Source organism: Lampris incognitus, chromosome 14, assembly GCF_029633865.1.
Source record: "Lampris incognitus isolate fLamInc1 chromosome 14, fLamInc1.hap2, whole genome shotgun sequence".
In the NCBI taxonomy this organism is placed as follows: Eukaryota; Metazoa; Chordata; class Actinopteri; order Lampriformes; family Lampridae; genus Lampris; species Lampris incognitus.
This window is the reverse complement of record NC_079224.1, coordinates 49,115,829-49,141,991: the sequence shown is the minus strand read 5'-3', so window position 1 is coordinate 49,141,991 and position 26,163 is coordinate 49,115,829. Positions and strand designations below refer to the sequence as shown.

At 45.6% G+C, this 26,163-nt stretch overlaps 1 protein-coding gene across 2 annotated transcripts in view; it reads right to left on the bottom strand.

The window, feature by feature from the left end:
• Positions 1 to 26,163, bottom strand: part of tmeff1a (transmembrane protein with EGF-like and two follistatin-like domains 1a) — a 100,217-nt gene that overhangs the window by 66,408 nt on the left and 7,646 nt on the right. For both annotated transcript variants that reach the window (XM_056293213.1, XM_056293214.1), the window contains exon 2: positions 4,601 to 4,710. In XM_056293213.1, coding sequence (XP_056149188.1) covers positions 4,601 to 4,710 — 110 coding nt within the window. The remainder of the gene's footprint in view (positions 1 to 4,600; positions 4,711 to 26,163) is intronic.

The following is a 26,163-nucleotide window of genomic DNA, read 5'->3' as shown; positions in this document are numbered from 1 at the left end:
GGCGCCCCGAATGGACACAGGTGTCAGCACTGGGGCCCGAGGTAAAGGCCTACCATTCGCAGTCGGGCAACTTTGAGCTCCACTACAGTCTGGCAAGCTCCCGGACGAGGGAGTGGCCTCTTGCAGCTATTGGTGTCCCGTGTACTCCGTCCCCAGGTTCTCCCGATGGTCCATGGCTTGGTGGGGGCGGGGCACTACGGGAATGCCAAGACCCTCCACGGCCTCGGGGGGCGGTTCTACCGGCCTGGCTGTCGACAAGACATGGAGTTGCATGTGCACTGCTGTGACTTCTGCACCCAGCGGGCTCAGGCCAGCTCTGGAGTGCGGCAGAAGAGGGCCTATGACACACAGTGCTTTGGGCAGACTGTTCACAAGGGTTGGCACCCTGGACATTTGGGGGACTATGTCTTGGGTGATGGGGTTGTCGAGGACAACTGACCCCTTAGGTGGGGGGCTATGTAGTGACCAGACTGATGGACTGATGATGGCTATGTGCTCAGGAAGCGCAAGGGATTATGGAACATGGGAGTTGCGATTGAAAGAGATCTCTATCTCTCATTCCGCACCAGCTCACCACAATATGTCCTTTGTGACTTATAAATAGCATTGACTACATTAGTTTTTTGCTATCTGCTGCTAGATGTTTGGTAATAGTGAAACTGAAAACTACGTTTAGCTAACAGTTCAAAGTTCAGCCATATGAAATGATGACAGCAGCCCGAGAGGCGTCGTTTTTCTAGTCTGGACTTCGATCCCGACCGGGCTCGCACCGGTACCCCCTGCTTCAGCGGCGTCACTAATGGTGTCTGTCGTCATGTGACGGAGCGGCGGCAGTGACATCGGGAGCCCTTGTCAGTTCTATATAGGTTTGGGATCCCCCATGGCAGCTCTTCGCCAATGAGGCGGAGTATGGCAGCAATAAAGATGGCAAACAGGGTGGGTGCAATGATGCATCCCTGTTTGACTCCTGTTTCCTCAGTGAAGGGCTTTGAGTCAGAGTTGCTGTTGCTGAGCACTGTGACTGACATGCCGTCAAGAAGAAGCCTCAATATTATTTTTTTTTTCTAAATTTATTTCTAGTTTTTCCCCTTATCCCACCCGATTAACCCACTGGCATATGGCCGGAACTCTTGTCGAATAACTCCCCTGGCTCACGCTTCCACAGGAAGGAGATAGTCGTAACACCAGCTTCCTTCAAACTCATGTCGGCTGCTCTCGCTAGTTTACACGCTGAAGCCTCCTCGCATGGATTGCATCACCTTCAGGCCGCGAAGGAGGCGTAGGGAGAATGCTTTCGGTTGTTTGGCTGCAGGCGCCCGGGTGGGCCAGAGGGGTCACTGGAGAACGACGAGTCCCCGAACACTACACAGATCTACACCCACTATCCCTCGGGTAAGGGTGGCCTAATGAATGCCTTCCCCCGTGGACGCTGAGGCCGTGACCGGTTACGGCGAGTCTGGGATACGAACCTCCCAGCCACGTGACGAGCGGACTGCAAGAACGGCGGTTTATTCCGCTCGGCCATCAGAGTAGTCAAGAAACCTCAATATTCTGATGTATTTGGCAGGGCAGCCATATCCTGATAGTATGCTCCACAGAGCCTGGCCGTCTACTGAGTCAAAGGCCTTTGTGTCATGGTTATGTTCTCTAGGTTTCCTGTTTTATTTTGAAATATCACTGGTCTTGCCATTTCCGCTCCTGCCTCTGGTTTGCTCACGTGTTCCCCATTCCCTGATTGGCTCCCCAGCAGTTATATTCCCCCTGGTTGCCCTGCTCTCTTTGTCAGATTGTTATGTTAGCCTATGTTAGCCGGGTACTTCATGTCTTGTCCTCGAGCCTTCCTTGCTGTTTGTACCTTGCCTGTTGTGTGGACTTTTGAACCCCTGCACCATTAAATCATTGCTCTATCCCAACCTGTCTCCGCTGTCTGCATTTGGATGCTCAGTTCCTGTTCCTGGCGTGACACTTTGTTAGGTCTATGAAAACCATATACAAAGGCTGCCTTTGTTCATGGCATTTTTCCTGGAGTTGGCATGCTGTAAACATCACGTCTGCTTTATCTCTGGATTGCCAGAAGCCACATTGAGATTCGGGCAATGCTTCTTCAGCCAGTGGTAGCAATCGGTTTGCAAGGACGTGAGTGAGGACTTTGCCTGTTGTTGACAGGAGTGAAATGCCCCTGTACTTTCCACAGTCTGCCTTTCCCCTTCCTTTTTTGACGAAGGTGTCTGGCTGGGAGAGGTAGCGTTGGATTGGCTGAGGGAGCTTGGTCTGCTGCATCCTGTAGGCCCAAGGACCACAACCCTGACCGCAGCTGCACCCAGAGGCAACACCAAGGGCGGTCTGAAAGGATGCAGAAGCGGGGCAAGCTAAGCTAACTGCTAGCCCATGCAAAACCAGCGGTTCCGACAGGCATCCATGGCTGGCATTCATTCTCTTGGACAATAATTTTTGTGTGTGTGTGTGTGTGTGTGTAGTTTAGATATATGTGTTAGTTTGGATATGTGTTCTTGTAGGTCTTGTAGTTTTTGAATGTTGTTGCCTTTGCGTTGCACTGCTGTGGGCTGGGGGAAATGATGTTTTGTTTCATTTCATGCATGAAATGAAATGAAATTACAAAGTGTTTCTGATTCGGATTCTTGAATATGGCAAATATTAAAGCATCCCTGAGCTCTGAGGGAAGTTCTTGTTTTTCCCAGACCTTGAGGAGGAGGGTGTGGATGTGGTACAGGAGCTTTGGTCCACCTTCTTTTAGGACCTCAGCTGGGATCCCATCTGGACCGGCGGCCTTGTTTTTCTTAAGGCTCCTGATGGCATCTTGAACCTCTGTCTTTTTTTTTATACCGCTCTGAACACGCTCCTTCCCTCGATGCTCCCATAAGGAACACTGTTGAACCTCTGTCATGGTGAGAGGTTCCCCAGTGTCTTCTCTGATGGGACTTTAGGGAATGTGGCTGGCATCGTCTGGTTCAGCTGTGCTGTTGCGGTTCCTGGAAGTCCTCCTTCCATCATGCATTAATGGGCTTGTTGTCCTTCAGCAGCTGCTGCCCATTCTGTTCATCAGCTGCTCATCAGCAGCTTTTCCTTTCCAGAAGAAAGTGTAGCCACCCTTCTTCTCCTTCAGTTGTCCTTTTTCTACCAGTCGGGTTTCAGAAAGGGCAGGTATGCCAATCCGGCATCTCTTCAGTTCTAACAATGATCGCGGTTCTCCTCTGCGGTCTGTCACTGGTTGCATTATCCATCAGTGTGCACACATTCCAGACTCCAAAGTTCATGTTTCTGTGATCCTTATGAATGTGGTAATCCAGTCAGGAAGTTTGAGGCAGGCTATTTTTAGGGGACCTTTTCTAGCCCCTTGCCCAGGTGGGGTGAGCAGAGTGGACCCTAAAGAGGCTGCTCAGTTGTGGGTGCAGCTACCGAAGGGCTCATTCTACTTCGTTCCAAGAGCCCTGCGACTGAATCTAGCACCCACCGCCTGATGTGCCAGCTCACGACTAAGGGCTTCCAGATCTCACAATCCTGCCCCCGTCACCAATTGCCGGTTGCCATATAGGACTTAATCCAGGATGTTAGGGTGGATTCCCTTTATGGAGGACAGCATGTGCATGACTTTGTTGAACGTGGGGAGACTGGTACACAGGCAGCCACCACATGGTCCTTGCAGATCTGGGTCAGGATCCAGTGGCATCGAGTCCAAAACGACTGGGGGCCCATTTCTGCTGCAGCCTTCTTCAACCTTCCCAGCTATTGTGATGCTTCCCTAAAGTCAGCCATCATCCTCTGCCTGTTCCACCACTGAGGTTTTGGTTGAATTGCTTTTTGCCAGGGACCTCCCCTTGACCTTATTGCCATGGGTGACTCTACCAGGAGCATAGCTTCAGATGGCATTGCTCTCGGCATCTCAGGACAACGCAAGCTTCTCCACCACAACAAGGTGACAATCGACGGAGAAGAACATGCACACACACACACACACACACACACACACACACACACACACACACACACACACACACACACACACAGTCATCCAAAGGAGTTGAATCAAGTGCAACTGGACTTGGTATATATCCGTGAAGACGTTTTGCCTCTCAACCAAGAGGCTTCCTCAGTTCGTGCCTTTCTGACTAGACCAAGCTAGTCTGACTGGCTGCTGATGAGACTCAGAATTTATCCTCTTGGAGTCGTTGTCAGAGCTATAGATGTCCATGGCTCTTTGTGTCCCGATATTTACCACGGGCGTTGGTAAACATTGGGTATATATACCAAGTCCAGTTGCACTTGATTCAACTCCTTTGGATAACCATGACCTGGATGAATGAGAACATTCACAGACACACACACAGTCCTGTGTGTAGGAATAAAATTGGACTTGTAGAGATGAATCTACTGACATCACATCAGATTGACCATTTCATTCCTCCATTTTCTCTCTTCCTCTCTCGTTTTTCCTCTCTCCATTCATGAAAATATCTTCCTCTGTTTCTGAGCTGTTTACTGCTGTTTTCCTTCCGTTACTAGATGTCTCAGAGAAGAGGCTTGACACGTCTGATGTGGACAGGACTGAAACCTAGATAAATAAAGTCTGATAGAAACTGACCTGAAACTGACAGACACATTTCAGCTGAACGCCATCGTCTCTGCAGACACCTCCGAACCGACAGGTGGAGTCATCACAAACCCTCAGGTCGCTCTTCTTCTCTGACAGCTCTGCAATCACAGACCACAGGTAAACAACAGGTTAGACCAATGGACAGAGGGAGAGGTGACACTTACATTTCTCTCATATTGCTTTAATCAACACAACGATCAGATAAATGCATGTGTTAACTTAAGATATCTCAGACAACCAAACAGTAATAAGATCATAGACAGGAGTGCATGGCAGGTCAAGTTTAAACTGATATAAGTCCACGATGGCTAAATCATCAACAGTGATGAGAATAATAGATTCAATTAAGAAATTAGCTGAACAATGACACATAATACTTTCACAGTCATGTTTACAGTTCATCTATGGATCAAATCAAATCAAATCAATTTTATTTGTATAGCCCAATATCACAAATTACAAATGTTCCTCAGTGGGCTTAACAGCAACACATCCTGTCCTTAGACCCTCTCATCGGATGAGGAACACCTCCCTAAAAAACCCTTTAACAGGGAGACACAATAGGAAGAAACCTCGGAGAGCACCAGAGGAGGATCTCTCTCCCAAGACGGACAGCGTGCAATGGATGTTGTGTTCACGCAATTTACATAACACAACATTGAAAGAGGATAACAGAATTATAATGGACATCACATTTATGAAGAACATGATGCACAGGATGCCAAGCAGTGTCCACATGCCAACAGAGCAGTCCAGGACCCAAGCCACGCGACCAGCATCATCATGTAATAAAAGAAAAACTTAGGTGAGGAATGGAAGGGCAGGCAGCATCCAAATGGTGACCACCATCACCACGGAGACCTGGGAGGAGAACCGACTGCACATGCATGCAGGAGAGACTCACATGACACCATTCACACACAGAGAAAGAGAAAGGAGGAGACATCATTCAGAGAGAGAGAAGAGACATGTTAGAGAAGAGAACAGTTTGCAATAGTCATTAGCCATAATCAATTAAGTCATCAATTCGTCATAATCTATACTTGATAATCTCGTCGGCAGAAGAGTGGTTGGTAAATTCATTGAGACAGAAAACCAACCCGCCATCCAGTACAGGTTGTGAAGCACTCAACTTAAAGGCAACTAATTGTAAACTAAGGCAAAAAGATGAGTTTTAAGTTTGGATTTAAAGACTCAACAGTCTCTGATTGTCTGTTGGCAACAGGCAGGTTATTCCACAACAGTGGAGCCCGATAGGAAAAGGCCCTGCTGCCACCAGCTGACTTCTTCTTAACTTTGGGGACACACAGAAGCCCTGTATTTTGAGAACGAAGAGCTCGAGATGGCATGTAAGGTTTAAGGAGATCAGACAGGTAGGATGGAGCAAGCCCATTTAGGGTTTTATAAGTCAGCAGAAGGACCTTGTATTCTGATCTAACATGGATAGGGAGCCAATGAAGGGAGGCAAGAATTGGTGTAATATGGTCACATTTCCTAGTTTCAGTTAGGATTCTAGCTGGAGCATTCTGAACCATCTGAAGACTTTTAGTACTAGAACGTGGCAGACCTGAGAACAGACCATTACAGTAATCAAGCCTGGATGAAACAAATGCATGTATTGGAGTCTCTGTGTCAGCCATGGAGAGAAAAGACCGAATGTTAGCTATGTTACGTAAGTGAAAAAAGGCAGTCTTGGTGATTTCTTTAATGTGCTTATCAAAGGAAAGGCTGGGATCAAACGTAACACCAAGATTTTTGGCTGCCACACTTTGTGAAACCGCAGAGTTGTCTGTTGTTATCGTTACTTGGTCAAATTGGTGTTTGTGTCTAGCAGGCCCAATGACCAGCATCCGGGTTTTATCTGAATCTAAAAGCAGAAAGTTAAGTGACATCCAGTATTTCACAGTAGCCAAGCAGGCCTCTAAGTTAGTGATTTGAGTATGATCATCAGCCCTTATAGGGACATACAGCTGAGTATCATCAGCATAGCAATGGACATTTATTCTGTAACTGTGTATAATTTGGCCAAGAGGTGTAATGTAAAGAGAGAAAAGTAGAGGGCCAAGTACTGAGCCCTAAGGCACACCATATTTAATGTCAGAAAATGTTGATATAATATTATTATAGCAGACACAATGTGTTCTTCCAGATAAGTAGGACTTAAGCCAAGAGAGAGCTAAGCCAGAGACACCAAAATTACAATTTAATCTATCCAAAAGTATACAGTGATCAATGGTGTCAAAGGCTGCACTGAGGTCCAGTAATAGAAGCACAGAAGTGGAATCAGAGTTGATAGCCAGTAGAAGATTGTTCACCACTCTGGTCAGAGCAGTTTCAGTGGAGTGACAGGGCCTGAAAGCCGACTGAAAAGGTTCATATAGATCGTTTTCTTTTATATGGGTCAAAAGTTGTTGATACACAACTCTCTCTAGTACTTTAGAGAAGAATGGAAGATTAGCGACTGGTCGATAGTAGTTATTAAGAGACCCTGGATCAAGGTGCGGTTTTTTAAGTAGAGGCTTAACCACAGCTGTCTTAAAACTGCTGGGAACAATGCCAGTAGTAAGAGATAAATTAACGATGACTAGCATTGTAGGTCCAAGAAAAGGCCAGAGGTCTTTAAAAAGTTTTGCTGGTAAGGGGTCAAGTAGGCAAGCAGTTGGTTTAGAAGCTGACACGAACTTAGTCAAAGTATCAAGAGAGATAGTCTCAAAAGCTGTAATAACTGGAACTGTCAGTGACTCATTGTGTAGATATGAATTTAGTAAGACAGGATCTGCAGGAGTAGCTGGAGTTGAAGAACTAGTTTTGTTCAAGATCTCATCAACCTTATTGCAGAAAAAATCTAGAAATTCATGGGCTGTGAATGATGAGCAGCTAACAGACGACTGCTTTTTAGTAAGTTTAGATACAGTGTCAAAGAGAAATCTGGGGTTATGTTTATTAATATTGATTAAGTGAGAGAGATACGATGTTTTTGCAGCGGATAAAGCACTCTTGTATTTCAATAAACACTCGTGCCACGATAGGTAGAAAGCTTCCAATTTTGATTTTTGCCATTTACGTTCCAGTCTCCTGCAGGTCTGCTTAAGAGCACGTGTCTCATCATTAAACCAGGGTGTAGGCCTCTTTAGTCACCTAGCTCTGGTAGTGAGAGGTGCAACTGAATCGAGGAGACTAGAGAGGGCCGCATTTAAGTCACTAGTGAAATTTTCAACAGAGTCATTTACCACAGTGAAAGGAGCCAAGACTTCAGGCAGCTGCTGGCCAGATGCAGCTACAGTGGAGGGACCAATATGGCAAGTGGCAATTACATCTGTGCTGACATTAACTGGACAGGCCAATAATGCTTCAAATTACATGAGAAAATGATCAGACACAGCAGATGTGGTTGGTAAGACATTCAGATCAGAAACAGCTATTCCTTTAGATAAAACCAAATCAAGGGTGTTACCACTGCAATGAGTCGACTCTTGAACAAACTGAGTGAACCCAAAAGTATCAACTAGTGCCAGAAAGGCTTTACTTAGAGGATCAGCAGCCTTATTCAGATGAATATTGAAATCACCAAGAATTAGAATCTCAGCAGAGTGAGTAACAAGGCCTGAGACAAATTCTTCAAGAAATAACGAGATACAGCCAGGAGGCCGATAGAGTATCACAATCAGGACTGAGCCGAGTCTCTTCATGGCTGAGGGAGATGGACCAAGAATAAGAGACTCAAAAGACTGGAATTTAGATTCAAGTCTAGAAGTCAGATTGAAAATAGATTTATATATTAAGGCAACACCCCCCCGCCTTGTTTAATTACCTGAGCTACATGGGCATAAGTATAGTCGGGTGGGGAAGCTTCATTTAAGGGAAGGAAAACATTTGGTTTCAGCCATGTTTCACATAACCCAATCATATCAAAACTATGTTCAAGAATCAGATCATTTATTAGTAAGGCTTTGGTAGACAATGATCTGATATTTATGACACCACATTGAAGCGTCTTGTGGAAGTGATCAGTAGTAGGCAGAGCTTTGGAGCTACCAATAGCTGAGAGATTAATTGGAATTAGACACCTTGTTGAGAGTTTTGGCAACCAACGCTTTGGATGATATGTGGTCACATTCTTGATAACATCAGCTGTTTGGTTTTGTAGATTATTAGGTACTTTGTTGCACATCTCACCACTACCAGTGGTAGGAATAATTACTAGATTATTGTGATTCACACAATTAGGAGAGGAGAGCTTGGGAGCAATACAGCAGGGTAGGGAGACAGTCTCAATGTTATAGACCAAGCTATCAGGCTGATAATCTACACTATGAGAAATTCCCTGACTAACATTAATTAAACTACTTGACTCCACATCCGCACTAGATTTAAACCTAGCAGGCTCTCTAATCACCTGCAACCTGCTGAATCATAAGTCCCATACGTCCCTATGGATGAATGAAGACCTGGAAGAGGAAAGTTTTTATGTCTTTATTGAATGAAATGAGTGAGTCTGTATCTCTGATGGAAGACAGTACACTATACATATTACTACATAAAGACTAGAGACAGGCAATACACTATATATATATTCGTTCATTCATCATCAGCTGCTTCTCCGGGGTGGGGTCGCGGTGGCAGCAAGCTAAGTAGGACACTCCAGACATCCCTCTCCCCAGCAACGCCCTCCACCTCCTCCTGGGGGATCCCAAGGCGTTCCCAGGCCAGATTGGACATGTAGTCCCTCCAGTGAGTTCTGGGTCTACCCCGGGGTCTCCTCCCAGTTGGCCGTGGCCGGTAAACCTCCAAAGGAAGGTGCCCAGGAGGCATCCTGATCAGATGCCTGAACCACCTCAACTGGCTCCTTTCAATGCGAAGGAGCAGCGGCTCTACTCTGAGCTCCCTCCAGATGTCCGAGCTCCTCACCCTATCTCTAAGGCTGAGCCCAGACACCCTACGGAGGAAACTCATTTCAGCTGCTTGTATCCACGATCTCACCCTTTCGGTCACCACCCAAAGCTCATGACCATAGGTGAGGGTTGGAACGAAGACTGACTGGTAAATTGAGAGCTTTGCCTTCCGGCGCAGCTCCCTCTTCACCACAACGGTCCGGTACAACGTCCACATTACTGCTGATGCTGCACCAATCTGCCTGTCAATCTCCCGCTTCATTCTACCCTCACTCCTGAACAAGACCCCGAGACACTTGAACTCCTTCACTTGAGGCAACAACTCATCCCCAACCCAGAGGGAGCAATCCACCATTTTCCGGTAGAGAACCATGGCTTCAGACCATATACATATATACATATATACACACACACACACACACACACACACACACACACACACACACACATATATATATATATATATATATACACACACACACATACACACACACACACATATATATATATATATATATATATACTATATATCAACACAGATACAGGAAAACAGTTTTAATTCATTGCGGTACAGGCCTATTTTGTGCGTCTCACACTCATTAGCAGTGTTTAACATCAGTCACTGTGCTCAGGTAGGTTGTTTTCTGATGTCTGCCTGTTTCTACGGCCAGAAAATGTATTACAAGTCTGGATGACTGTATTACAGTCTGGATGAAGAGCGGATGAATGTATTACCGTCTGGATGAAGAGTCTTGATGAATGTATTACAGTCTGGAAGAAGAGTCTGGATGAATGTATGACAGTCTGGATGAAGAGTCTTGATGAATGTATTACAGTCTGGAAGAAGAGTCTGGATGAATGTATTACAGTCTGGAAGAAGAGTCTGGATGAATGTATTACAGTGTGGATGAAGAGTCTGGATGAATGTATTACAGTGTGGATGAAGAGTCTGGATGAATGTATTACAGTGTGGATGATGAAGAGTCTGGATGAATGTATTACCGTCCGGATGAAGAGTGGGTGAATGTATTACAATGTAGATGAAGCGTTTGGATGAAGAGTCTGGATGAATGTATAACAGTCTGGATGAAGAGTCTGGATGAATGTATGACAGTCTGGATGAAGAGTCTGGATGAATGTATGACAGTCTGGATGAAGAGTCTGGATGAATGTATTACAGTCTGGAAGAAGAGTCTGGATGAATGTATAACAGTCTGGATGAAGAGTCTTGATGAATGTATTACAGTCTGGAAGAAGAGTCTGGATGAATGTATTACAGTGTGGATGAAGAGTCTGGATGAATGTATTTGATTCTGGATGAAGAGTCTGGATGAATGTATTACAGTGTGGATGATGAAGAGTCTGGATGAATGTATTACCGTCTGGATGAAGAGTGGATGAATGTATTACAATGCAGATGAAGCGTTTGGATGAAGAGTCTGGATGAATGTATTGCAGTCTGGATGAAGAGTCTGGATGAATGTATAACAGTCTGGATGAAGAGTCTGGATGAATGTATGACAGTCTGGATGAAGAGTCTTGATGACTGTATTACAGTCTGGAAGAAGAGTCTGGATGAATGTATTACAGTGTGGATGAAGAGTCTGGATGAATGTATTTGATTCTGGATGAAGAGTCTGGATGAATGTATTACAGTGTGGATGATGAAAAGTCTGGATGAATGTACTACCGTCTGGATGAAGAGTGGATGAATGTATTACAATGTAGATGAAGCGTCTGGATGAAGAGTCTGGATGAATGTATAACAGTCTGGATGAAGAGTCTGGATGAATGTATGACAGTCTGGATGAAGAGTCTTGATGACTGTATTACAGTCTGGACGAAGAGTCTGGATAAATGTATTACAGTCTGGATGAAGAGTCTGGATGAATGTATGACAGTCTGGATGAAGAGTCTTGATGAATGTATTACAGTGTGGATGAAGAGTCTGGATGAATGTATTTGATTCTGGATGAATGTATTACAGTGTGGATGATGAAGAGTCTGGATGAATGTATTGCCGTCTGGATGAAGAGTGGATGAATGTATTACAGTGTGGATGAAGAGTCTGGATGAATGTATTACAGTCTGGACGAAGAGTCTGGATGAATGTATTACAGTGTGGATGAAGAGTCTGGATGAATGTATTTGATTCTGGAAGAAGAGTCTGGATGAATGTATTACAGTCTGGACGAGGAGTCTGGATGAATGTATTACAGTCTGGACGAGGAGTCTGGATGAATGTATTGTAGCGAATTCGGGGGACAACGCAACCACAGGAAGTGCCGCGGCCGGGAAGTGAACCCGTATTGCCCGCACCGCAGGAGACATCGCTAACCGCTTGACTAAAGGGTCAGACACGCCAGCCAGCAGCCAGCATGTCTACTTATCCATGCACGTTACAGTATTACAGTCTGGATGAAGAGTCTGGATGAATATATTTGATTCTGGATGAAGAGTCTGGATGAATGTATTACATTGTGGATGATGAAGAGTCTGGATGAATGTACTACCGTCTGGATGAAGAGTGGATGAATGTATTACAATGTAGATGAAGCATCTGGATGAAGAGTCTGGATGAATGTATAACAGTCTGGATGAAGAGTCTGGATGAATGTATGACAGTCTGGATGAAGAGTCTTGATGACAGTATTACAGTCTGGACGAAGAGTCTGGATAAATGTATTACAGTCTGGATGAAGAGTCTGGATGAATGTATGACAGTCTGGATGAAGAGTCTTGATGAATGTATTACAGTGTGGATGAAGATTCTGGATGAATGTATTTGATTCTGGATGAATGTATTACAGTGTGGATGATGAAGAGTCTGGATGAATGTATTGCCGTCTGGATGAAGAGTGGATGAATGTATTACAGTGTGGATGAAGAGTCTGGATGAATGTATTACAGTCTGGACGAAGAGTCTGGATGAATGTATTACAGTGTGGATGAAGAGTCTGGATGAATGTATTTGATTCTGGAAGAAGAGTCTGGATGAATGTATTACAGTCTGGACGAGGAGTCTGGATGAATGTATTACAGTCTGGACGAGGAGTCTGGATGAATGTATTGTAGCGAATTCGGGGGACAACGCAACCACAGGAAGTGCCGCGGCCGGGAAGTGAACCCGTATTGCCCGCACCGCAGGAGACATCGCTAACCGCTTGACTAAAGGGTCAGACACGCCAGCCAGCAGCCAGCATGTCTACTTATCCATGCACGTTACAGTATTACAGTCTGGATGAAGAGTCTGGATGAATATATTTGATTCTGGATGAAGAGTCTGGATGAATGTATTACAGTCCGGATGAAGAGTCTGGATGAATGTATTACAGTCTGGATGAAGAGTCTGGATGAATGTATTACAATGTGGATGAAGAGTCTGGATGACTATATTACAGTCTGGATGAAGAGTCTGGGTGAATGTATTACAGTGTGGATGGAGAGTCTGGATGACTGTATTACAGTCTGGATGACAGACAGAAAATGGCAGTCCATTTGTTCCAATGGGAGCTGCTCACCTGCCACACATGGCCGGTGTGTGTCATGGCAGCCATGTTCATCATCATCATCAAGGATTTGTGACTTCCCGCTGACACGAGTAGTAAGAACATTTTTTAAAAAAAAGACAGAAATCTGACTTAAGACATACACATGTATCACATGTATACACAACACGTCCCCAGGCGCTGCATGGTGGCTGCCCACTGCTCCTAGCGACACAGCTGGCTACACAGCTGGCTACACAGCTAGCGACACAGCTAGCAACACAGCTGGCTACACAGCTAGCGACACAGCTGGCTACACAGCTGGCTACACAGCTAGCGACACAGCTGGCTACATAGCTAGCGACACAGCTAGCGACACAGCTGGCTACACAGCTGGCTACACAGCTAGCGACACAGCTAGCGACACAGCTGGCTACACAGCTAGCGACACAGCTAGCAGCACAGCTGGTTACACAGCTGGCTACACAGCTAGCGACACAGCTAGCAGCACAGCTAGCAACACAGCTGGCTACACAGCTGGCTACACAGCTAGCAGCACAGCTGGCTACACAGCTAGCAGCACAGCTAGCAACACAGCTGGCTACACAGCTGGCTACACAGCTAGCAGCACAGCTGGCTACACAGCTAGCGACACAGCTAGCAGCACAGCTGGTTACACAGCTGGCTACACAGCTAGCGACACAGCTAGCAGCACAGCTAGCAACACAGCTGGCTACACAGCTGGCTACACAGCTAGCAGCACAGCTGGCTACACAGCTAGCAGCACAGCTAGCAACACAGCTGGCTACACAGCTGGCTACACAGCTAGCAGCACAGCTGGCTACACAGCTAGCGACACAGCTAGCAGCACAGCTGGTTACACAGCTGGCTACACAGCTAGCGACACAGCTAGCGACACAGCTAGCAACACAGCTGGCTACACAGCTGGCTACACAGCTGGCGACACAGCTGGCGGCACAGCTAGCAACACAGCTGGCTACACAGCTAGCAGCACAGCTGGCTACACAGCTAGCGACGCAGCTGGCTACACAGCTAGGACGGGTTAAGTGCAGAGAAGAATTCCCCCACGGGGATCAGTAAAGCATACCAATAAATAAAGTATATCATACACGACGAGCTCCAATAAAGCGGTTCCCATGACTTGCAGTACTGGCAGTATCGCCACAACTGGGTTAACGTCGGTGTAGAACCTGGAGAACTGCTGTTAAAGGGACCACTGAAGAACTTCAGAGTGGGAAGTGAACCTTGAACCCAGTCTTTATGCCCTGAACCCGGTCTTTATGCCCTGAACCCGGTCTTTATGCTCTGAACCCGATCTTTATGCCCTGAACCCGGTCTTGATGCCCTGAACCCAATCTTTATGCTCTGAACCCGGTCTTCATGCCCTGAGCCCGGTCTTTATGCTCTGAACCCAGTCTTTATGCCCTGAACCCGGTCTTTATGCCCTGAACCCGGTCTTTATGCTCTGAACCCGATCTTTATGCCCTGAACCCGGTCTTGATGCCCTGAACCCAATCTTTATGCTCTGAACCCGGTCTTCATGCCCTGAGCCCGGTCTTTATGCCCTGAACCCGGTCTTGATGCCCTGAACCCGGTCTTTATGCCCTGAACCCGGTCTTTATGCCCTGAACCCGGTCTTTATGCTCTGAACCCGATCTTTATGCCCTGAACCCGGTCTTTATGCCCTGAACCCGGTCTTTATGCCCTGAGCCCGGTCTTTATGCCCTGAACCCGGTCTTGATGCCCTGAACCCGGTCTTTATGCCCTGAACCCGGTCTTTATGCCCTGAACCCGGTCTTTATGCTCTGAACCCGATCTTTATGCCCTGAACCCGGTCTTTATGCCCTGAACCCGGTCTTTATGCCCTGAACCCGGTCTTTATGCCTTGCTCCAGCCGCTCAGCTCCACAGTGAGCGCCTCCAGGGAGGGTTGGGGTGTTTGCTGTCTTCATATTTAGAGGAGGAACAAGAAGTTCTTCGTGTCTCCGGGCTGGTGATGTGTGTACACAGGAAGTGGTTCATGAGCTGAGAGAGTTTCCAGAGGAACGCAGGCCGGCCCGTCTTCTCACTGATCCAGGGTCTGTGGTTTGAATGAAGGACGTTTCCTCAGAGGGAGACAAGGAGAGAGGGAACACCTCCTCTATCTTCCCGCCGTTGTCTGCGCTTCATTCCAGATGCTTCACATCATGCTGGTGGAGACGGAGCTTCACCCCACCACTCTTACAAACCTGGTTCCTTCTCTGACTTCACCAAAACCTTCTGCCCTCACATCTCCCTTCATGTTATTGCCCCATGTCAGGGCTTCAGGAGGAGCCGGTTTCTCCTCATCAGTACTCGTCAGAACAGTTTATCAGCTGTTCACAGCGCAACAAATCCACTTCCTGTTCATCCACACCACAAGGAGAAACGCAGCATCTCAGACCTCCAACCTGACAAATCCACTTCCTGTTCATCCACACCACAAGGAGAAACGCAGCATCTCAGACCTCCAACTTGACAAATCCACTTCCTGTTCATCCACACCACAAGGAGAACCGCAGCATCTCAGACCTCCAACCTGACAAATCCACTGACTCCCATTTTACCTCCCACACACGAGGAGAGCCTGAAACTCCGCTCGCTCCATCATCCCTTCCTCCTCACCTCGTTTCTGTTGTGGGGGGGGGGGTCCACACAGTCCCAACTTCACAACTTCTATACCTCACCTGTCTATCATCCATCATTCTATCTCTCGGTCACTCTTCTATCATCATTCTATCTCTCCGTCAGTCTTCTATCATCATTCTATCTCTCGGTCACTCTTCTATCATCATTCTATCTCTCGGTCACTCTTCTATCATCATTCTATCTCTCCATCACTCTTCTATCATCATTCCATCTCTCCATCACTCTTCTATCATCATTCTATCTCTCCGTCAGTCTTCTATCATCATTCTATCTCTCCATCACTCTTCTATCATCATTCTATCTCTCTGTCACTCTTCTATCATCATTCTATCTCTCTGTCACCCTTCTATCATCATTCTATCTCTCCGTCACTCTTCTATCATCATTCTATCTCTCCATCACTCTTCTATCATCATTCTATCTCTCCGTCACTCTTCTATCATCATTCTATCTCTCTGTCACTCTTCTATCATCATTCTATCTCTCTGTCACTCTTCTGTCATCATTCTATCTCTCCGTCACTCTTCTGTCATCATTCTATCTCTCTGTCACTCTTCTGTCATCATTATATCTCTCCATCACTCTTCTATCATCGTTCTATCTCTCCGTCACTCTTCTATCATCATTCTATCTCTCTGTCACTCTTCTGTCATCATTCTATCTCTCTGTCACTCTTCTGTCATCATTCTATCTCTCTGTCACTCTTCTGTCATCATTCTATCTCTCTGTTACTCTTCTGTCATCATTCTATCTCTCTGTCACTCTTCTGTCATCATTCTATCTCTCTGTCACTCTTCTATCATCATTCCATCTCTCTGTCACTCTTCTATCATCATTCTATCTCTCTGTCACTCTTCTGTCATCATTCTATCTCTCCGTCACTCTTCTATCATCATTCTATCTCTCCGTCACTCTTCTATCATCATTCTATCTCTCCGTCACTCTTCTATCATCATTCTATCTCTCCATCACTCTTCTATCATCATTCTATCTCTCCATCACTCTTCTATCATCATTCTATCTCTCCATCACTCTTCTGTCATCATTCTATCTATCCATCACTCTTCTGTCATCATTCTATCTCTCCATCACTCTTCTATCATCATTCTATCTCTCCATCACTCTTCTATCATCATTCCATCTCTCCATCACTCTTCTGTCATCATTCTATCTCTCCATCACTCTTCTGTCATCATTCTATCTCTCCATCACTCTTCTGTCATCATTCTATCTCTCTGTCACTCTTCTATCATCATTCTATCTCTCCATCACTCTTCTATCATCATTCTATCTCTCTGTCACTCTTCTATCATCATTCTATCTCTCTGTCACTCTTCTATCATCATTCTATCTCTCTGTCACTCTTCTGTCATCATTCTCTCTCTCCATCACCTGTGGTGGGCCTGCCTCAGCGGAGGGTGTCTTGTGATAAAAGGCCGAAACACCCTGTGATGCTGAGGTACACAACTGATGATGTGTCCTGGTGGTGGCAATGTCACCTTGGCAGACATCTCCAGTTTGATCTCCACTGAATCTGTTGCAGTGCAAACACTAGGGATTTTAACAACCAGTCCTTTTTTTGAATCTTGAATATCTGGAGTAAACCAGTGACCGCTGCGAAAGGGCAGCTGACAATCAGGGAAAGACCAGATGACGGCCTGGAAAGACTGCTGACAGGAGGGAATAGACCCCAACGGGGCCGGTATGGGCTAGCGACTCATACTAGCAGGATCCAACGCTAGTTAGCGTTCCTGGATCCACCCAATATTGCTACGAAAACTTTAAGGAGAAGAATACCCCCAGAGTCTGCGAGAGCGGGGGCGCAAGATGACTCACAGGTGGATCACACGGTAACGGAACAAGGAAAGGATTTGACAACGAGTCGGATGACCAGCACTGCAACCAATGGATCATCAGCACTGGCAGGACAAAAGCTGCACAGCTGCATCTGTGGCTGGTCAAAGGTTACATCAGTGAAGGGTCTTAAGATCCATCAAGGCAAAAAGAAGTGCCTTAGTGAGCTCGGTAAGGGGCCTCGCATTGACCAATACTTCTTAAGAAGTAGGCCAAATCAGTCGAGTGAAGCCCGGAGGCAGGAGAACCCCCACAGTCCTCAGGGTATCAGCACCCCAGACGAAGCGCAATGTTGCATAGACCCTCCAGTGGACTCCGGTCTGGAGCCCGGCCAGCCACAGCCAGCAGCAGAGAGGAAGATGGAAGGAAGAAACCCTCAAATCCTGTGGCCCAAGTCCAGCCAGAAGATTGAGTGGGAGACCATCAACTCTGACCTTGTCCTCTTACTAGAAGGTCAAAAGGGAACAGTTGAAAGAAAACTGGAGAACATGGGAGCCATCATTTACAGCTATGGCGTAGAGAGATTTGGAGTGAAGGAGAAGATACCCAGTAGGCAGAAAGACCCTTCAACCCAGCCCAAATCCAGGAGACAGCGGGAAATTGACAGGTTGGTGAAGGAGAGAAGACAACTGAGGAAGCAGTGGAGGAAGGCCACAGAGGGAGAGAGGGTTGGGCTTGACGCACTGCAGGCTGAAATAAAGCAGCATTTGACAAAGCTGCGAAGAGCAGAACACCTCAGACGACAGCATAAGAGGAAAGAACGGGCTAGGACCCGTTTCTACAGCAACCCTTACAGCTTTGTCAAGAGCCTTTTTGACAGCAAGAAAAATGGGAGCCTTGGAGTCCCCATACGAGATCTGGAGGAGCACCTAAAGAAGACCTACTCTGATGTCCGGAGACATGAGCCAGTCACCATCCCGGATGACATGCCACCAATTCACCCACCTGACCACCATATGGACACAAGACCCCCCACATGGAGCGAGGTGGAGAGGACGGTAAAGCAGGCAAGATCGATGTCAGCTCCTGGGCCCAATGGTATCCAGTATAGACTCTATAAGAACACTCCTGGAGTCCTGAAATACCTCTGGAAGCTGATGAAAGTGGCATGGCAGAAAAGAGTCATACCCAGGGCATGGCGAAGAGCAGGAGGCATTCTGATCCCCAAGGAAAAGAACTCTTCCTGCATCAGCCAGTTTCGCCAGATCAGCCTTCTTAATGTAGAGGGAAAGATATTTTTTAGTGTGATTGCCCAAAGGCTCTCCACATTCCTGCAAAGAAACAACTTTGTTGATACATCAGTGCAGAAAGCCGGGATCCATGGCTTCTCAGGATGTCTGGAGCATGCTAATATCATCTGGCACCAGATACAAGCTGCCAAGAAAGAACGGAGAGACCTGCACGTGGTTTTCTTAGACCTTGCCAACGCTTTTGGATCAGTTCCTCACAAGATCCTGTGGACGGCGTTTGATTTTTTCCATGTCCCCAAAAATATCACGGAGTTGGTCAAGACCTATTTTCAGGATCTCCAGTTCTGTGTCACAACACAGAACACCACCACCGCTTGGCAACATCTGGAAATAGGCATTATGGCGGGCTGCACTATTTCCCCCCTGGCATTCATCATGGCAATGGAGCTCGTCATCCGTGCATCGCGATGGGTGGTGGGAGGCGAAAGGTCCAGGAATGGCCTGCGTCTTCCACCAATCCGGGCGTACATGGATGACTTGACCACCATAGCAACAACAAAACCATGCACCAGGCGCCTGCTGCAGAAACTCCAGGAGAACATCAAGTGGGCACGAATGGAGTTTAAACCAAGCAAATCTCGCAGCATCTCCATTGTCAAAGGCCAACTAGTAGATGAACGGTTCTGCATTAGTGATCAATCAATCCCCACGGTCCGGGAGAAGCCCATCAAGAGCCTCGGACGGTGGTACAATGCAGACCTCAAAGACACCCAGCAACTGGAGCAACTTCGCCAGGATACAATCAGTGGCCTCAGGCAAATCAACAACACTGCACTGCCCGGGAAGTTGAAGCTATGGTGCTTTCAGTTTGGGCTGCTACCCCGACTCATGTGGCCAATAACTATGTACGAAGTCTCACTATCTCATGCCAATCGCTTGGAGAGGCTAGTGAACTCGCAGGTGAGGAAGTGGCTTGGACTGCCAAGGTGCCTCAGCAGTGCTGGACTCTACGGCAATGGAGCCCTCGCACTGCCAATTTCCAGCCTGGTCGAGGAGTTCAAATGTGCCAAAGTGAGGCTGGACATGTCCCTCACAGAATCCCGAGACCCAATAGTGAGAGGAGTTGCTCCAACCCTAGCAACAGGGAAGAAATGGACCCCGGCTGCAGCTGTACTGGAGGCGAAATCTGCCCTCCGCCACCGAGACGTAGTAGGCCATGTTCAACAAGGCAGAGGCGGCCTTGGCCTGGGAATAAAAACACCTACCTGGCAAAAGGCAACTACTACCGAACGGCGAACTATGGTGGTTGAGGAGGTCCGCCGACAGGAAGAAGCAGCCAGATGTGCTAAAGCCGTAGCACAAGCCAAACAGGGTCGCTGGATGAGGTGGGAGGGTGTTGAAAAGAGGAAACTCACATGGAGTGAGCTCTGGAGCATGGAATCAAACAGGCTGAGTTTCATCATCAAGGCCACATATGATGTCCTGCCCTCTCCCATAAATCTAAATCTCTGGTTTGGAGAGAATCCATCTTGCTCCCTGTGTACAGCCCCAGCAACCCTCAAGCATATCTTGGTTGGCTGCCAGACCAGCCTTACCCAAGGCAGATACACCTGGCGACACAATCAGGTGCTCAGGTGCTTGGCAGCTGAACTCGATTGCAAGAGGGTTTCCATCAATGCCCAACCCTTCAACAACCAGGAAGGGCCCCGGCGTTTCCCAGCTTTCATTCGAGAGGGGGATAAACGGAAGGCCAACCCTTCACTTCCCAACTTAGGCTCACTAAACTCAGCCAGGGATTGGGAAATGCGAGTGGACTTAGGCCAGAAGCTCATCTTCCCGACAGAGATCGCAACAACCACCTTGCGACCAGACCTCGTCCTCTGGTCCAACGCTAACCAGCTCGCTTACATCACTGAGCTCACAGTCCCCTGGGAGGATGCAGTCGATGAAGCGTACGAGCGTAAGAAGCTGCGGTACGCCAACCTAGCAGCCGAAGCAGAGGACAGAGGCTGGAAGGTGAAGGTGCGCCCTGTGGAGGTGGGTTGTAGGGGCTTTGTTGCCAGCTCCACAGCAAAACTCCTGAGGGAACTAGGAGTCAGGGGGCAGGCCCACAGGAGAGTGACCAAAGAGCTAGCCAACACTGCTGAGAGGACTAGCCACTGGATCTGGCTCAAAAGGAGAGACGCCGTCTGGGTTGCCAGGGTGAACAGCTAACCACAGGTCACACACCCAGGACCGATCAACCTGTGGTGGGCCTGCCTCAGCGGAGGGTGTCTTGTGATAAAAGGTCGAAACACCCTGTGATGCTGAGGTACACAACTGATGATGTGTCCTGGTGATGGCAATGTCACCTTGGCAGACATCTCCAGTTTGATCTCCACTGAATCTGTTGCAGTGCAAACACTAGGGATTTTAACAACCAGTCCTTTTTTGAATCTATCATCATTCTATCTCTCTGTCACTCTTCTGTCATCATTCTATCTCTCCATCACTCTTCTATCATGATTCTATCTCTCCATCACTCTTCTATCATGATTCTATCTCTCCATCACTCTTCTGTCATCATTCTCTCTCTCTGTCACTCTTCTATCATCATTCTATCTCTCCATCACTCTTCTATCATCATTCTATCTCTCTGTCACTCTTCTGTCATCATTCTCTCTCTCTGTCACTCTTCTGTCATCATTCTATCTCTCTGTCACTCTTCTATCATCATTCTATCTCTCTGTCACTCTTCTATCATCATTCTATCTCTCTGTCACTCTTCTATCATCATTCTATCTCTCTGTCACTCTTCTGTCATCATTCTATCTCTCTGTCACTCTTCTGTCATCATTCTATCTCTCTGTCACTCTTCTATCATCATTCTATCTCTCTGTTACTCTTCTATCATCATTCTATCTCTCTGTCACTCTTCTATCATCATTCTATCTCTCCATCACTCTTCTATCATCATTCTATCTCTCCGTCACTCTTCTATCATCATTCTATCTCTCTGTCACTCTTCTGTCATCATTCTATCTCTCCGTCACTCTTCTGTCATCATTCTATCTCTCCGTCACTCTTCTGTCATCATTCTATCTCTCTGTCACTCTTCTGTCATCATTCTATCGCTCTGTCACTCTTCTGTCATCATTCTATCTCTCTGTCACTCTTCTGTCATCATTCTATCTCTCTGTCACTCTTCTGTCATCATTCTATCTCTCTGTCACTCTTCTGTCATCATTCTATCTCTCTGTCACTCTTCTATCATCATTCTATCTCTCTGTCACTCTTCTATCATCATTCTATCTCTCTGTCACTCTTCTATCATCATTCTATCTCTCTGTCACTCTTCTATCATCATTCTATCTCTCCATCACTCTTCTATCATCATTCTATCTCTCCGTCACTCTTCTATCATCATTCTATCTCTCTGTCACTCTTCTGTCATCATTCTATCTCTCCATCACTCTTCTGTCATCATTCTATCTCTCCGTCACTCTTCTGTCATCATTCTATCTCTCTGTCACTCTTCTGTCATCATTCTATCTCTCTGTCACTCTTCTGTCATCATTCTATCTCTCTGTCACTCTTCTGTCATCATTCTATCTCTCTGTCACTCTTCTGTCATCATTCTATCTCTCTGTCACTCTTCTATCATCATTCTATCTCTCTGTCACTCTTCTATCATCATTCTATCTCTCTGTCACTCTTCTATCATCATTCTATCTCTCTGTCACTCTTCTGTCATCATTCTATCTCTCTGTCACTCTTCTGTCATCATTCTATCTCTCTGCCACTCTTCTATCATCATTCTATCTCTCTGTCACTCTTCTATCATCATTCTATCTCTCTGTCACTCTTCTATCATCATTCTATCTCTCTGTTACTCTTCTGTCATCATTCTATCTCTCTGTTACTCTTCTATCATCATTCTATCTCTCTGTCACTCTTCTATCATCATTCTATCTCTCCATCACTCTTCTATCATCATTCTATCTCTCCGTCACTCTTCTATCATCATTCTATCTCTCTGTCACTCTTCTGTCATCATTCTATCTCTCTGTCACTCTTCTGTCATCATTCTATCTCTCCGTCACTCTTCTGTCATCATTCTATCTCTCTGTCACTCTTCTGTCATCATTCTATCTCTCTGTTACTCTTCTGTCATCATTCTATCTCTCTGTCACTCTTCTGTCATCATTCTATCTCTCTGTTACTCTTCTGTCATCATTCTATCTCTCTGTCACTCTTCTGTCATCATTCTATCTCTCTGTTACTCTTCTGTCATCATTCTATCTCTCTGTTACTCTTCTATCATCATTCTATCTCTCTGTCACTCTTCTATCATCATTCTATCTCTCCATCACTCTTCTATCATCATTCTATCTCTCCGTCACTCTTCTATCATCATTCTATCTCTCTGTCACTCTTCTGTCATCATTCTATCTCTCTGTCACTCTTCTGTCATCATTCTATCTCTCCGTCACTCTTCTGTCATCATTCTATCTCTCTGTCACTCTTCTGTCATCATTCTATCTCTCTGTCACTCTTCTGTCATCATTCTATCTCTCTGTCACTCTTCTGTCATCATTCTATCTCTCTGTCACTCTTCTATCATCATTCTATCTCTCTGTCACTCTTCTGTCATCATTCTATCTCTCTGTCACTCTTCTATCATCATTCTATCTCTCTGTTACTCTTCTGTCATCATTCAATCTCTCTGTCACTCTTCTGTCATCATTCTATCTCTCTGTCACTCTTCTATCATCATTCTATCTCTCTGTCACTCTTCTATCATCATTCTATCTCTCTGTCAATCTTCTGTCATCATTCTATCTCTCTGTTACTCTTCTGTCATCATTCTATCTCTCTGTTACTCTTCTATCATCATTCTATCTCTCTGTCACTCTTCTATCATCATTCTATCTCTCCATCACTCTTCTATCATCATTCTATCTCTCCGTCACTCTTCTATCATCATTCTATCTCTCTGTCACTCTTCTGTCATCATTCTATCTCTCCGTCACTCTTCTGTCATCATTCTATCTCTCCGTCACTCTTCTGTCATCATTCTATCTCTCTGTCACTCTTCTGTCATCATTCTATCTCTCTGTCACTCTTCTGTCATCATTCTATCTCTCTGTCACTCTTCTGTCATCATTCTATCTCTCTGTCACTCTTCTGTCATCATTCTATCTCTCTGTCACTCTTCTATCATCATTCTATCTCTCTGTCACTCTTCTATCATCATTCTATCTCTCTGTCACTCTTCTATCATCATTCTATCTCTCTGTCACTCTTCTGTCATCATTCTATCTCTCTGTCACTCTTCTGTCATCATTCTATCTCTCTGCCACTCTTCTATCATCATTCCTTCTCTATGTCACTCTTCTGTCATCATTCTATCTCTCTGTCACTCTTCTGTCATCATTCTATCTCTCTGTCACTCTTCTATCATCATTCCTTCTCTCTGTCACTCTTCTGTCATCATTCTATCTCTCTGTCACTCTTCTGTCATCATTCCATCTCTCCATCACTCTTCTGTCATCATTCCATCTCTCTGTCACTCTTCTGTCATCATTCTATCTCTCCGTCACTCTTCTATCATCATTCTATCTCTCCATCACTCTTCTGTCATCATTCTATCTCTCTGTCACTCTTCTGTCCTCATTTCATCTCTCCATCACTCTTCTGTCATCATTCTATCTCTCCGTCACTCTTCTGTCATCATTCTATCTCTCCGTCACTTCTATCATCATTCCATCTCTCCGTCACTCTTCTATCATCATTCTATCTCTCCATCACTCTTCTGTCATCATTCCATCTCTCCATCACTCTTCTATCATCATTCTATCTCTCCATCACTCTTCTGTCATCATTCCTTCTCTCTGTCACTCTTCTGTCATCATTCCATCTCTCTGTCACTCTTCTATCATCATTCTATATCTCTGTCACTCTTCTGTCATCATTCTATCTCTCTGTCACTCTTCTGTCATCATTCTATATCTCTGTCACTCTTCTGTCATCATTCTATCTCTCTGTCACTCTTCTGTCATCATTCTATCTCTCTGTCACTCTTCTGTCATCATTCTATCTCTCTGTCACTCTTCTGTCATCATTCTATATCTCTATCACTCTTCTGTTATCATTCCATCTCTCTGTCACTCTTCTATCATCATTCCTTCTCTCTTTCACTCTTCTGTCATCTTTCTATCTCTCTGTCACTCTTCTGTCATCATTCCATCTCTCCATCACTCTTCTATCATCATTCCATCTCTCCATCACTCTTCTATCATCATTCTATCTCTCCGTCACTCTTCTATCATCATTCTATCTCTCTGTCACTCTTCTGTCATCATTCTATCTCTCTGTCACTCTTCTATCATCATTCTATCTCTCTGTCACTCTTCTATCATCATTCTATCTCTCTGTCAATCTTCTGTCATCATTCTATCTCTCTGTTACTCTTCTGTCATCATTCTATCTCTCTGTTACTCTTCTATCATCATTCTATCTCTCTGTCACTCTTCTATCATCATTCTATCTCTCCATCACTCTTCTATCATCATTCTATCTCTCCGTCACTCTTCTATCATCATTCTATCTCTCTGTCACTCTTCTGTCATCATTCTATCTCTCTGTCACTCTTCTGTCATCATTCTATCTCTCCGTCACTCTTCTGTCATCATTCTATCTCTCTGTCACTCTTCTGTCATCATTCTATCTCTCTGTCACTCTTCTGTCATCATTCTATCTCTCTGTCACTCTTCTGTCATCATTCTATCTCTCTGTCACTCTTCTATCATCATTCTATCTCTCTGTCACTCTTCTGTCATCATTCTATCTCTCTGTCACTCTTCTATCATCATTCTATCTCTCTGTTACTCTTCTGTCATCATTCTATCTCTCTGTCACTCTTCTGTCATCATTCTATCTCTCTGTCACTCTTCTATCATCATTCTATCTCTCTGTCACTCTTCTATCATCATTCTATCTCTCTGTCAATCTTCTGTCATCATTCTATCTCTCTGTTACTCTTCTGTCATCATTCTATCTCTCTGTTACTCTTCTATCATCATTCTATCTCTCTGTCACTCTTCTATCATCATTCTATCTCTCCATCACTCTTCTATCATCATTCTATCTCTCCGTCACTCTTCTATCATCATTCTATCTCTCTGTCACTCTTCTGTCATCATTCTATCTCTCCGTCACTCTTCTGTCATCATTCTATCTCTCCGTCACTCTTCTGTCATCATTCTATCTCTCTGTCACTCTTCTGTCATCATTCTATCTCTCTGTCACTCTTCTGTCATCATTCTATCTCTCTGTCACTCTTCTGTCATCATTCTATCTCTCTGTCACTCTTCTGTCATCATTCTATCTCTCTGTCACTCTTCTATCATCATTCTATCTCTCTGTCACTCTTCTATCATCATTCTATCTCTCTGTCAC